This window comes from Alexandromys fortis, unplaced genomic scaffold, assembly GCF_014885135.2.
Source record: "Alexandromys fortis isolate MF-2015 unplaced genomic scaffold, M_Fortis_MF-2015_v1.1 scaffold_8_1_9099942, whole genome shotgun sequence".
Classification (NCBI taxonomy): domain Eukaryota; kingdom Metazoa; phylum Chordata; class Mammalia; order Rodentia; family Cricetidae; genus Alexandromys; species Alexandromys fortis.
Window position 1 is genome coordinate 3,975,640 of NW_026067898.1, and position 13,747 is coordinate 3,989,386.

The following is a 13,747-nucleotide window of genomic DNA, read 5'->3' on the forward strand; positions in this document are numbered from 1 at the left end:
ACTGGGATTTTCACTGAACTAGAAGCCCACCACTTACTCTAGGTTAGATGGCCATCAACTTTTGAGACTCCACTTGTCTCTGTTCCCCAATGCTGAAATTTCAGATATATACAGCCATGGTTGACTTTTATCTTGCAGGGTGGGGCTTGAACTCAGGTGCCCATCATTGCAGAGCAAGGACTATTGCCCACTGACCCATCTTTCCAGCCTTCTGAAAATAGAAAATATTTAAAAAATGAAACGCTAAGCAAAACATGGTGTGGTACCCACGTTTAATATCAGCACTACACTGAGGCAGGACCATCTCAATGAATTTGATGCGAGCTTGGTCTATTCAATGAGTTCCAGGCCAACTGAGGCTATATAGTGAGACCCTGTGTCAAAAGCAAAAAGGAGATGAAGAAAAAAAAAAGAGGAGGAAGAAGAACAGGAGGAAAAAAAGAGAGTTAAAGGAGAAAGGGGAAGAGGAGAACAAGGAGGAGGCAGGAAGAAGGAACCGCCCAGCTAATTGAAGGGTTGCTTTACAGGTTTGGTTTTGCACAGATCACCTTAGTTTAAGTCAATGCTGAAGAAGTCAAGAACTAAGAATCTTTTCCCCACCCTAGCCACATGAGGAAAATCATCTTGTGTTTTATCCGTAGGACGTGAGAGCTTTAGTTATGAGTCAGTGTAGAGGCCCCGTTGCAGGGAACAAGGGGGCCTGTGGGTTCTAAGGAAGCATGCTTTTCTGTTCTTACAACCCTGACAGTCTCACACATGGATCATAGCTTATGGAAAGACTTGTGGAGTTATGAGTTCACGTGAGGTCACTCCTTATCTCTGGAGTTGAGTCTGTATCTACAAAGCGAATCTTACCTTTTATACACATGTAATGGGCTTACTAACTGAGAAACGTTAAGTGAAGCTGCCTTACTCATTGTAAAGAAGGGAACCAATATTAACCAGCATAGTTCACCGGCTATATTTACAATAAAGGCAATCGTATCCCTTTCCACTGTTACAGCCCCACGCCTTAATCATAAACTTCCAAGAGATCTGTGGAACTGAACTGAATCGAGACCAGTGGAATTTGAAAAAGCAACAAGGGGATAAATAAACACAGAGTAATTTGAAACAGAAACAAAGGGATTGTGTTTGAAAGCCTTCCCCGTTATGAGAAGTCTCAGTTTTCACAAGTAGAATTAAAATAATTCAGTTAAAAAGTATCCAAATTCTCCCTTCTAGTTTTTGAGGGAAGTCAGAGAGAAGAGCTGGACAAATAATTCAGCACAAATAATAATAAACTATTTCTAAAAAACATGTCCACACTATGCATAAAATATCAAAAGCACTCCAGAAGGCCATCCCGTTTGCTGTTGATGTGGGGAGGGGCTGGGGTGTTGGCCCTGTGGTTTTGTGTTGTACTTTTCCAAGCTCAGGCAGGAGCAGAGCTTTGACAAGCTTCTGGTTGTTATCAACTTGCTTTTTGCACCTGGAGGAGAAAAAGAAAATACCCCAGAACACAGTGGAAGCATTCCAGAGAACTTAATACCACACTGCATAAATCTTTGTAAAAGAAAAAACCTGGTACGTGACCCTTTACAGCAACAGTTCACACGCTAGGCAGAGTAAATTGTCCAGTCCGGGTTTGCAGCTGAGTCGTTTTCCTGGAGAAAGTTCCGGATGAGAAAACAGAAACAAACAAAAGCAAGCAAACAAACAAAAAACAGAAACAGATTGCAGTCCTGTAGGTCTTTTCCTAGGACAAATTTTCAAAGACAGAATACAAGGTTACAGCGTTTATGTCCTTACAGAGTCTATGAGCTCCTATGTCTCCGACTCATAACTTAGTTTTAGTCTGTTGACTGTAGTGCAGCCACAGGAGGGTGTCCCTTTTCTGATTCCATCTTCCCCTAATGCAGGCGCCTCTTAGCTATTCCCATCTCCTCTTTTCTCCTTGGTTGCTTGTTCCTGTAAAAGAATTAGAAGTGAGAAATGTCTAACTCAGAGTCAGAAGGAACTGCACATGGTCATTTATCTCCCAGGTGTACAGCGTTCCACAGTGGGTAAGGGCCGCACCTGATTCTGCTCTATACAGTGAAGACATCACCTGCTTTTTCTGCAACTTGGCATTACCTGAAATGATGTCATTTATTATATATTAATTGGTATATATATATTGATTTATCCCAACCACTTAAATATATACCAACATATTAAAAAAACTAGGCAATATTATTAGTACCTATATCCTTAACATAATAAATATGGAGAATGTCAGAAACATTTATATATATTTATTGAAAAATGAACTAGAATTTTGGTCACTTGTTCACTAAATATGCTTTTAAAAATTATACCAAACAATCTTGCGTGAACAGTATGGGATGATTAAGGTTATCTAAACAGTTTTATCCAGCTATTGATCTAGATTAAGCATTACCTCACTTATACATATCTAATTAATGCAAAGTTCTGTTGATTAGTAATGTCTTCCACTCCCTGTCACTCACATGCTTGTGAGTTTTCCAAGCCCCGGGAATGAGGTAAGTCCCAAAGTTCTGTTCTTTGGGAACCAGATACAGCTGGCGTTTTACCAATACCAACAAACCACCTATACTACGAGAACCCAAATTTAGTTGGGATGAGACAAGAAGTCCAATAAAGTGGGGGAGTGGGAGCATACAATTATTAAAAGATTGACCCAGCACTAGAGAGGCAGAGGCAAGTGGATCTCTGTGAGTTCGAGGCCAGCCTGATCTACAGATCTAGTTCCAGGACAGGCAGAGCTATTACACAGAGAAACCCTGTCTCAAAATACCAAAATAAAAAATGAACAAATAAATTTTAAAAATGGAAAAGAAAAACAAGAAGAAATCCAATTAAAAGCAATTCCTTCCTGAAACAGCTTCCTACCAAGGTCTGTTTCGTGTTGACACTGTTCTGGCAAGCAGCCAGTAGTTGAGGTTTCCCCCTCTTCGTGGTCCCACTGAACTCTCTACTTGAACATGATGCTAAGGAAGCCCCCCATGCTACCGTCTCCATTCTGGGCAGTCCACTTCTTCGCAGAAACCAGCCTGGGTACCCTCTGTGCTGATTTGCCCCCAAGTGCTTTCTTTTCTGACGAGAGAGAGAGAGAGGAGCAGTAATATGAGCAAAGGGGTCAAGACCATGATAGTGATACCCACAGAAACAGCTGACCTGAGCTAGTGATTGCTCACTGACTGTAGACTGATAGCAGGGGAACCTGCATAGGCCCAAACTAGGCTCTCTGAATGTGGGTGCCAGTTGTGAGACTCAGACAGTCTGTGGGGTCACTGGCAGTAGGACCAGGATTTATCCCTAGTGTTTGAACTGGCATCTAAGGGCATGTTCTTTTTGGAGGGATACCTTGCTCAGCCTAGGTGTGGGGGCTGGAGCAGGAAGGGCCTTGGTCTTGCCTAGAAGTGAAGAGTCAGACTTTGTTGATTCTCCATGGGAAGCCTTACTGTTTCTGAGGAGTGGATGGGAGAAGAAAAGGGAGTGGGAATGGGGATAGCTATAAAAATGAGAAAAGATTGTATTTAAAAAGTTCTCAATAAAAAGGAAAAATAATTAAATATTAAAATTAATAAGAAAGAAAAAAAACATCCCAGTGGTGTTACCTCTGGAATACAAAGGCAAATTCATGTGTCCAAGCATTCTGAAGTTTCTTTCTTTCTCCCCTCCCTCCCTCCCTCCCTCCCTCCCTCCCTCCCTCCCTCCCACCTTCCATCCTTCCTTCTTCTGATCTTTCTGTCTTTGTAAGTTAATACCTGTTCCAAAAAGCCATGTGCTGAATGCCCTTACTGTTCTGATATTTGTGAGGATTCTGATATCACAATAATATCACTGTAGAACTCACCATGCTCATCCCTCAGATTAGTTATCAGTATTATATACATCAGAGAAAGGAAAAAAATGTGGTCTTATTTGAAGAGTAAGACTTAAAGATAAAGATGAATCCAATGTCATTTAAATTATCTTACGATTTGTTCTTCAGGCTTCAAGAATCTGCCTTCCTACACTTTTCTTTCTGTAATGTACTTGTGCTATATCTAGACCGAATCTCTGTTGTCCATGTAAAACCAGACAGCTAAATGCAGCAGGGAAGTGGCTAAGTCCACGTTTGCGCGACAAAGCAAATGTCAGAAGGAAGATACGGGGCAAATGGCAGCCTCTTTCTGAGTGTGTTTATGCACTGATGTAGATTATTTCACTGCGGCCGCTTCCTGATAGAGCTCCAGTTATGGGGACATTTGCAGAACTCAGCCCCTTCATTATTTATGATGACATTTCCATCTAAGCAGAAGAGGGAGTGGGGAAATTGTAAGAGCCAGAGGGAGGGCGGGGAGCAAAGAAGCCTCATGAAATAAAAGGAGGGGAGGGAGTGGACCTGGAGGAAACAGAGAAGGAGTGGACGAGCATAATCAAGAAGTGTCGTTTGAAATTCCCCGAGTTAATAAAAATAAAGTAAAGGAAATTTTCCCTCAGTCTTTTTTTTCCTTTTTCCTTTTATTGAAAATAGACTCTTTTCTCGTACAATACATCCTGATTAGGCCTTCCCCTTCCTTCTCTCCTCCCAGTTCTTCCCCTCCCTTCCTCCCCACTCGCTCCTCTCCCCTCTGACCCACTCCCTTTCTTTTTCTCATTAGAATAGAACACGCCTCTAAGAGATGACAACCAAACATGACAACATAAAATATAGTAAGATCAAGCAAAAATGATCATATCAAAGTTGGACAAGGCAACCCAACAGGAGGAAAAGAGTCTAGAGAGCAGACACAAGAATCAGAGACCTACCCTTTCTCACACACCAAGCAAAAGGCTCTCACAGATACAAAGAGAACCTGATGCAGAATCATGTAGGCACTCTGCTTGCTGCCCCAGCTTCTGAGTTCATAAGAGGCTCCCTTAGCTGATGCAGAGGGCCCTGTTCTCCTGGGGTCCTCCATCCCCTCTGGCTCTTACGGGATTTTTGCCTCCTCTTCCTTGGAGCTCCCTGAGTTCTGAGGGAAAAGATTTACTAGAGACATCCCATCTGAACTCTCTTTTGTTTATATTTAGTTATTCAAGCTGCATACCATTCTGAAACATAATCATATAATTTCTTTAAGATATTTTCCATTTCAGCAAAATATTTATTAATGAATAAACATGATGACTCTGAGGAATTTTTCTTTTGGGATCGGTGACTTATAAAAATGAAAAAGACAATTTCTTCTTGTATCCACTTTACTCCACATTGTATAATGGCATAAACACCTTCATAGAAGCAGACCTGCCTTTCCTAGTATTCATTTCACACTTCAACTTTGCTTTTAGATGCAGACGAGAAGTGCATAAGGTATGTGGCTTTTTTTATGATTTAATAAATCTATACTGCAATTCGATAGACTCTGAGATGCTTACACTTAAGTTGCTTTTACGACAATATCCAAAGCAAATGCTTATTAAAGTTACTCAGTTGTATGCTATGTCTTATGTTTGTGATTTGTAGTCATACTACAGACATTGAATGTATTTTTAAGTGGACTTGAAATATATATTTCACTTTAAGTTTCTCCATCCCAAACAATATCCACTTAAAAATAATAGATGTGAATATTTTCTACATATTTTGATCCTATGCATAAAACAGACATAATCTGATCATAGCTAGCCTAAAACCATTTACTCCATAATGTAGAAAACATGGGAAATTCAAAGTGAAATTATGAAAATTTGTTTAGGAATACAAATTAGTTTAGAATTCTGTTTTGGAGTACAATTCCTTAACTCAAACCACAAATTTATGATCCAGTACTGAGGTCTCTGACTTAGATGTTTGAAATATGACATTCTTTGCCCATTTTACTTTTCTCTTTGAGATAGAAAATATCATCTTTAACCTTTAACCTTTCTTACATCCAGCACAAACAACCAAGCATCCCCAAATGAGTGACAAGGATGCTGCAGACAGTTTGGGAGGAAGTGATGATGTTTTAATTAATATCTGAATGGTTGACAAGGGAAAGAAGAGAGAAAATGCTGAGTCTTCAGTGGTGACAAAGGGGGAACTGCAGGGGTGCAGAGAATGGGGACCTGCAGGGGTGCAGAGAATGGGGGACTGTGCAGGGGTGCAGAGAATGGGGGACTGTGCAGGGGTGCAGAGAATGGGGGTCTATGCAGGGGTGCAGAGAATGCTCAGTCTACACAGAGGAGCAACTACAGTTCTTTGGTCAGTTGGGACATGGTCAGAGTTGGTGGAGAGTAAGTGAGAGCTGATCACTTTACCCTTTCATTTTAAAAAAGGCCACACACTAGGAGAGGTTTAGACACTTTCTGAATCCTTTGTAACTGGTAACAGCGCCCACTTGGCTAATCTAGGCATTCCATAGATCATCTATTACTCAAGTCTGATGAACAGTGTACGTTCAAAATGATTGTACTTATTTTGCAAATGGAGATTCAATCAGAATCTAAGTCAGCATGACTCAGAACCTATCTACTAACCATAGCATCATCTTATGAATGAGGTTGGGCATAAGGGAGTACGAGGCAGAAACTTTCTTTGCCTATTCAACCAAACTAAAGCCACACTATCTCCTTGAGGATACCAAAAACAACAAGGAAAAAAAAAGCTTTCATTGTAGACTATAATTGTTTGAAAAGCAAATAGAAAACCCATTATCTTGGCCCTGGTTTCCTTCAATTCTCTGAAAATGCCACTTGTTTCCCAAGGAAAACTTAAGTTTAAGCTGCTATTGAGTTGTTTTAAAGTGGACAGAAAAACAGGAGACAGCATTCCCAAGGAGAACTGCCTTACCTGCTCTAAGAAGGGAGAGTGAGAGGAAGTCATTCAGACCTCATGCTGCTTGGCTCCAAAGCTGAGGATGCAGAATCAGCTGGAGCTTTGGATCCTGCTTGTGTGTGTGTGTGTGTGTGTGTGTGTGTGTGTGTGTGTGTGTGGTGCTTTTATAAAAGTCTCTAGTCAACTAAAAGGAAAGGGTGGTTTCTGTTAGTACAGCAAGGAGACTCAAACCCTCTCAACGGGTGTCACTGATGTTTTGAAACATAAATAGCTCAAAAGCATTTACAAGAAATATGAACCTTAATGATGTTTTCAGTAGAGAGAAACTTAGGAAGACAAATAGTCGTGGAAGGTGGTTAAAAAAAAACAACTCTAAAGGGCTGGAAAAAATAGATTTAGTGACAATAGAGAGAAGAGAAGGAGGAGGCAGAAAGGAAAGAAGGGGGAAGGGAAGGGGAGGGGAGGGAAGAAAAGAGGAGGAAAGGAGAGGGAAGGGGTAAGTAGGGAAAAGGAGAGGAGGGAAGGGAAGGGAAACAGGACAGAGGACAGGATGGAAAGAGAATAGAACTCACAGTCTTGGGCTGCCTCTCACTGAGTGAGACTGTTATTTTCACTGCATTTATTAATACTTTCACATAGCTCTCTTAATTGCTAGATTATAAAATTTATATTCAAACTAAAATCATTTTATCCCTTTGGATTTGCATTTAAGATTTTTAGTAAATTGTGCATTTTAATTTTCTCTTTTTCTTAATTTTCCCTTAGTAATGTTTTATGGTTATTTGGGGTGCATGTGTGTGTGTGTCCCCATCCATCCTACACACCAAGTTGTGTGTATTTGTGAAAGGACAATAACGTCTCACAAAGTGAGAGACAGTTGGTTCTCTCCTCCTGCCACGTAGATTTCAGGGCTCTACCACCAAGGCTGGCAGCTGGCAGCAGGGGATCGTACCCCCTGCCCTAGGCCACCAGTGCTCCTTTCAAATCGTCTTTACAGTCATGAAACGTTTGAACCTCATTAAAACCAACAGTGTAGAAACAAAACTATCTACCCTCACTAAACTGTGTGTTCATATATCATAAATAATTAAAATTGGACGAAGGCCAAAACTCTGAGTGAAAGCCACGCTTACAAATGCCCACGGTCTTCCAAAAGCCCGCAGTATTCCAGCTCCAGAGAAGAAATGAGTTTTCCTCTACCTTCATAACTTCCAAAAGAGTAATACCCTAGGAAAGAATCCAGTTTAAAATGGCTGCTGGTAATCATGTGACAACAACTAAGGAAAAGGGGACCAGGAATTTGAAAGGGAGGGCGGGCTGGTGCCTGGGAGGGCTTAGAGAGAGGGGGGGGGCGGAGATGGTGTAACAATAATGCAGAAAGTAACAGAAAAAAGTTAAAACTCCACAAAAAGCAGTTGTCAAATTAATGGGCGAGTCTACGGCTGAATTGATGAGACTTTCTTTTTATTCTGTCACAGAGGGGAATAATAAAACACTGAGGATTTATTAAAATGCAATGTGACTGAGGGCATAGCCTAGTGGGTGAATATTTGCATATACAAAGCCCTGGCTTCATTCTCAGCACCAAGGAAAGTAAAAGAGACAACCAAACCCCCCAGACAAACAAAACCCAATCACAACAGATGGCTTAACTTCACATTGTTAAAAAGGAGAGCACAGAAGAGATCGGCCATGTTTTATTAGAAATTTAGCATTTCCTTCTCGATGATTAGATGATGCAGAGAAGCCAACATTGCACAGCTTAGAGAATGAAGAGACATTCGTTTCTTTATGTAACCATTAACGCACTGCGGGAGGAGGAACCTTTCATATCTGGTGTGCTGTTCTGAATCAAGATAACTGACATCTACCTATCTTTGCCTTTTGAAGTAAACTCGGGTCTGATCTATACACAGAAGCGTGCCAAAGGCAGGTATTAACTCAGCAGCTTCCACAGACATTCCTCTTCCATTAAGCCCACTCACATTCATTCCAAGTGCATTTGATATTTATTCTGTACTCTTTGAGTGAAACTCTCTACTTTGACTTTGGAAAGTAAATCATATTAGCAGGCCAGTAGGAATTCAAAGTGAGAACACACACACGGTAGCAGATTCCCAGGTATTGCTAGTTTAAAAGAAAAGTTGTTATACAATAAGTGCCTGTTCTTTGCTGTGAGCGGTACACAACAATCCGCACTAGGCTTCCCAGTTCAGTCAAGGAGTCTTCTGGGGGATCGTAACTGCTGTGGGTGTGGAGCCGAGGCAGAAGAGCCTGGGGGAGGCGGGGCTTGGGAGTACCATAGGCTATTCAGAAGAGCGTTCAGTCCAGCTAACCCCAAGGAGTCCTCTTGCTTCCGGGGGTGTGTGGGGGGGTAATTAGTGCTCCCACTTATCTTCTCTTTCGCTTGCACTTTCTTCTTCTTCAGGGAATGCTGATCCATTCTGGCCTTTCAGATGCTTAACCCCTGAAATTATAGAAATTGTGCAAAATTCAAGTGAATTTTATTTCTGGTAGATCCACTGCTGAAAGAGTTAATGAAAATGTGCAATGGAAATCTTTTCATTGTGTGTGTTTTTCTCCGAGAATCTCAACCACGTGGCCTATATAAATCTTTTCATTCACTGAGCAGTAAACATACACCCAGACGAATTTCCATTAGAGACAGGGTATCTTTTCTAATTACATCTTCTCCATTAAGGATTGCATCACGGTCTATTAAAACCCTGTTGACCAAGATCTGCTCAGAGGCCCTTATTAGAATTCTGATGTATCATTTAGTGAAAATATTGCTTTTGGCATCACCGAACTCAATTACAAGGAAGGCCTTTCAAAGTCATAATACCAAAAGGGATGTGCGCCATTTCTGTAACATATAAACAGACAAGTAACAGTCACGACATTGTTACCCATATGCTTGGGCCCACAATGTACCCACTGGCTTGTGGAATTCTCTTATTCAAAATTCTTCAACGAGAATGCCTTCCGGGCAGAGGAACGTATAGGTATACCTTTGCCTATAGCTGCCACTCAGATGGCCTGGCTTTCCTTTGCCTGCTGGGCTTCATTTTTCACAGGGTTTTATTTCCATTTTCCACAGTAATTCTGCTCTAAGTGTGCTCTACCCCCCCAGGTTCACTTAAGCCTCTAAGCTTTTCTTGTTCTGTAGCCAACGCCAACAATCTGATCATCTTCCTCTCACCCTTCAGGTATCAGCTTGTCTCTCCTGAAGGAGAGCACAACCCCATGTGGAGTTAGAAAGTGGCTTCTCATATCCACCTGCTGCTCTTGATCCCTTCTGTGTCTGTTCCTTATAGAGCTTTGCCTCACCGTTCTCAATAGACAGAACTTGCTGATGTCAGAGAATGTCATTTCATTTTGGAGTCTCAGTTAGAATGTCTACCCAGTAGTAAGTGTTCATTGATAAATAGTCTAATCCAATTGATTGAACCAATGCAGAAACAGTTTAGGATGTATCCTGCCAATTTCACAATAATGTAACTTCATATTTCTTCTGTTATTCCAAATCTTAAGTACAATATTAAAAGATCACCACTACATCCACATTTAGCCTGCAGGCTTATCTTCAAGATAACTCGCATGCATTTTTATATTTTTAGAAAACTGTTTTATGAGATTTTCCTAAGAATTATGAAAAGCGTTCAAGTTAGAATTGAAAAATAAAAGTAAGGCTTGGCTCATGTTTCAGTAAAACCAAGACTCAAGAAATAAGTGAGTTTGTATGCCTTGCTACCCCCCCCAGGCTTAGTGTACAATTTATCGAGAAATGAAATCTGGACTTGGTGCATTGTCTTGCAACAATATTTGAGCAGGTGTACTAAAATTTAAATATTGCAATATGCCTATGCAGATCACTCACAACTTCGGTTGACACAAGTCTGCAGGGAGAAACTTATTATTAGAAACTGAAAATCACTTCATGTTGCAATAAGCTCCTTAGAAAGGAGGGCTAGTTGCTGAGGGGAAGAAAGGGAGCGCACTGAATCCAAGCAGACTTTCTGCAGGAGTTTTCCACACAGAGCTCACAAAGTCTCAGAAGTACGGGATGTAAACACCTGGATGGGGGGTGTTGAGATTCTGAGAACACAAGTGTTTGGCTGTCCACTTTAAGGGTGCTAAGGTGACTTCTAGCACATCCTAGTGTGTGCATTGGGTATGTAAAGGCAGGGTGCCACTGTCAAGGCATCTCAGCTGAATTTCAACATTAACTTTTAGGACGCCAGTCCATACTCTCTGGCCATTCTCTAAGACAGGTCTTAGGTTTAAAGTACCCATACTGCCCTGGTGCAGAAGGCTCTCAGCGTCCTTTTGACATTGTTGGGTTCATGCTGCCGCCCAGTACTCATTTTCCTGAGCAGAGGTTGACGGTCCCTCCCCAAGTGTGCTGAAGCCCCAGTGACTCCAGCATGCTTTCCATTCAACTACAAGGTAATGAAATCATGTTTGAGAATTTAAATGAGGAATGTCAATGCTAATTTGGGTAAATGTAGGAACAACAGAAAGAAAAATGCCAACATACTTATACATTAGCCAATCTATCCCCGCATTTGAGTACATACCTGTTTCTTTTCCTGATTTCAATTCTGTTTCTTTTTATAACAGACACCATAAATTTATATGAAACACACATTTTTTAAAAAAAAATAAAACCACTCTGAAATGAAATATTTTCAAGGGAAAAGCTTTGATGAGGCAGAGCTGGTAACATATTACCACAGGTTTGTCCTGTAGAACACTTACCACAAATTCTCTAGTCTCTAAAGCAGTTTGCCCTAAAGCCTTCTTTCAGTTGAAGAATGTATAGTTGATTAATTTCTGTCATGAAACCCTTTTGAGCTACTCTTTTCCCTTTTCCCATCAGCAATATTTATTTGGTTATAGGTCCAATGATATTGAAATACAGTCTATTGATATATTTTATGTCTTTCTCTACACAGTTTTAATTCATGCTTCATATCACAATTTTCTTTAAATACGTATTCAATACTTGAGCAACCCCATAGATAGAGAAGAAGCTATTCTGGAGGTGTTGATGCAATTCTAAGACTCCATCCTGACAGATGAATGACGAAAGCACGTCCCTGTACACAGTCTACCATGACTCACATCTCCGTCAGAATCCAGTACAAATGTGGACTCGGCCATTACTGCACACTGGCAGGAGACAAAGAAACCCCAGAAAACACAATGGAGAAGCCTTTTCCACAATAACGTGAACACACAGAAAAGGGTTCATACAGAAGGCCAGGCTGTATAGCGTGCATCTGGAAAATTATGAAGAAAATGGAGGTGAACGTAGACAAAGTCAACTGAGTCAAAGAAGAAAACAGAAGGAAAGAAAGGAAGAGAGGGAAGGAGAGGGAGAGGGAGAGGGAGAGAGAGAGAGAGAGAGAGAGAGAGAGAGAGAGAGAGAGAGAAACAACACCCACAGGCAGAGCACTGTGTGTGTGCTCCCTCTTTACTCTGTAAAGCAGGTGGTTTGGCAGGCAGAGACAGGAACTGCCGGTTTATCCTCAGAATGGTCTACATAATGAGTTCCAGGCTAGCTAAGGACACATAGCAAGATGACTTCTCTCTCTCTCTCTCTCTCTCTCTCTCTCTCTCTCTCTCACACACACACACACACACACACACACACACACACAAGTATGAAGCCACTTTGGTTGTTTGTAACTAAGTGACAAGTTTCCACGTGACACTATGGGAGCTTCTGTGGCCAGGGGCTGAGCATGTGGTTTTATGTGTCATGGCTCCAATGAGAGTCAGTAGCAGCTTAGGAAAGAGACTTTGCCTCTCACTTGAAGGCTGGGCTATATGCATCAGAAGAAATATTCTATAGGAACTGTACATGAAAACAGAAAGTTTGGGAAATAGAAAATTGAGAAAAGATGACGGAAACTCCGACTTCATGAAAATGTGGAGGAAAGATGAAAGTGGATCTGTATGGCTCCTACGAGCATAAATAGGGTCTGGGACCGACAATGAGGTAAGGAAGGAGTGGGTTGTGTTTGATACCAGAAAGGTAGTTCCCAAATCTCCTGCTTCTGCAGCAAGAAATATGCGTGATTTTTGTCTATTTGCTTGTTTTGTTTTTTGAGCCAGAGCATCACATTATGTGTAGTCCAAGCTGGTCTGGAACTCATTGTGTAGCCCAAGATGACTTTGAGCTCATGGAATTTTTCTACCTTGACCTCCTGAAGAATGCTGAGCTTGCAGACTTGAGCTACCATGCTTGGCTCAAATGCATGTTTTTAAAACAAAGTCACAAATTCACTGGGCAAATGTAAAATTAGATTCTCTCTCTCTCTCTCTCTCTCTTTTTTTTTTTTTTGGTAAAAGCACATTCTTTAGTTCTTAGCAATCACTCTAAAGTCCTAAGGGAATCTGTGGGTGTATTGTGGAACACCCATCGCCCCCGGAGAAGTCTATTTTTTTAAAAATGGTATTTGTGCCTTTTGTTTTTTGAGCCCCCACAATATATATTCAGCAGATCTTGGCCAGGTCTCTTATCTCTAAATAATTATAAATACGAATATTAACCAATAAAATTCCTCCAGCTTAAATAAGAAAGTAAAGTTTCCTTTTGTGTTCACTGAGACACTGTTGAATGACCATGGCACAAACTTTAGGCTTTTGCTCTTGCTGGGAGCTCTTTGCCTGGGTAACTAGACTGTCATCCTCCACTACCAATGATTTTTACAAAGTGAGAACCATAAAGAACATACGGTGACTCAACATCATGGGTTCCTTTTCCCCATCAAACTGGATTTGAATGTAACCTATCCCATTCTGTTGGTTTTAGTGGAATCAAGAAGATGTTGAGTTTACTCTAACATGTAGACACTCTTTAAACATAACCCTAGGTCACAAATAGTGATGAAGTAAAAGGAAATAGGAAACTTTCTGTCTGTTGTATACAAAACTTTGGACTGGACT

General features: G+C 41.0%; 1 protein-coding gene across 2 annotated transcripts in view; it reads right to left on the reverse strand.

Moving 5' to 3' along the window:
• Positions 1-7,885: 7,885 nt before the first annotated feature.
• The window catches only part of Ppp1r1c (protein phosphatase 1 regulatory inhibitor subunit 1C), a 90,287-nt gene continuing 84,425 nt past the window's right edge, over positions 7,886-13,747 (reverse strand). The window contains exon 5 of one of the 2 annotated variants that reach the window (XM_050120248.1): positions 7,886-9,257. In XM_050120248.1, coding sequence (XP_049976205.1) covers positions 9,243-9,257 — 15 coding nt within the window. In that variant the 3' untranslated portion in view covers positions 7,886-9,242. The remainder of the gene's footprint in view (positions 9,258-13,747) is intronic. The other variant, XM_050120237.1, reaches the window with a different exon arrangement.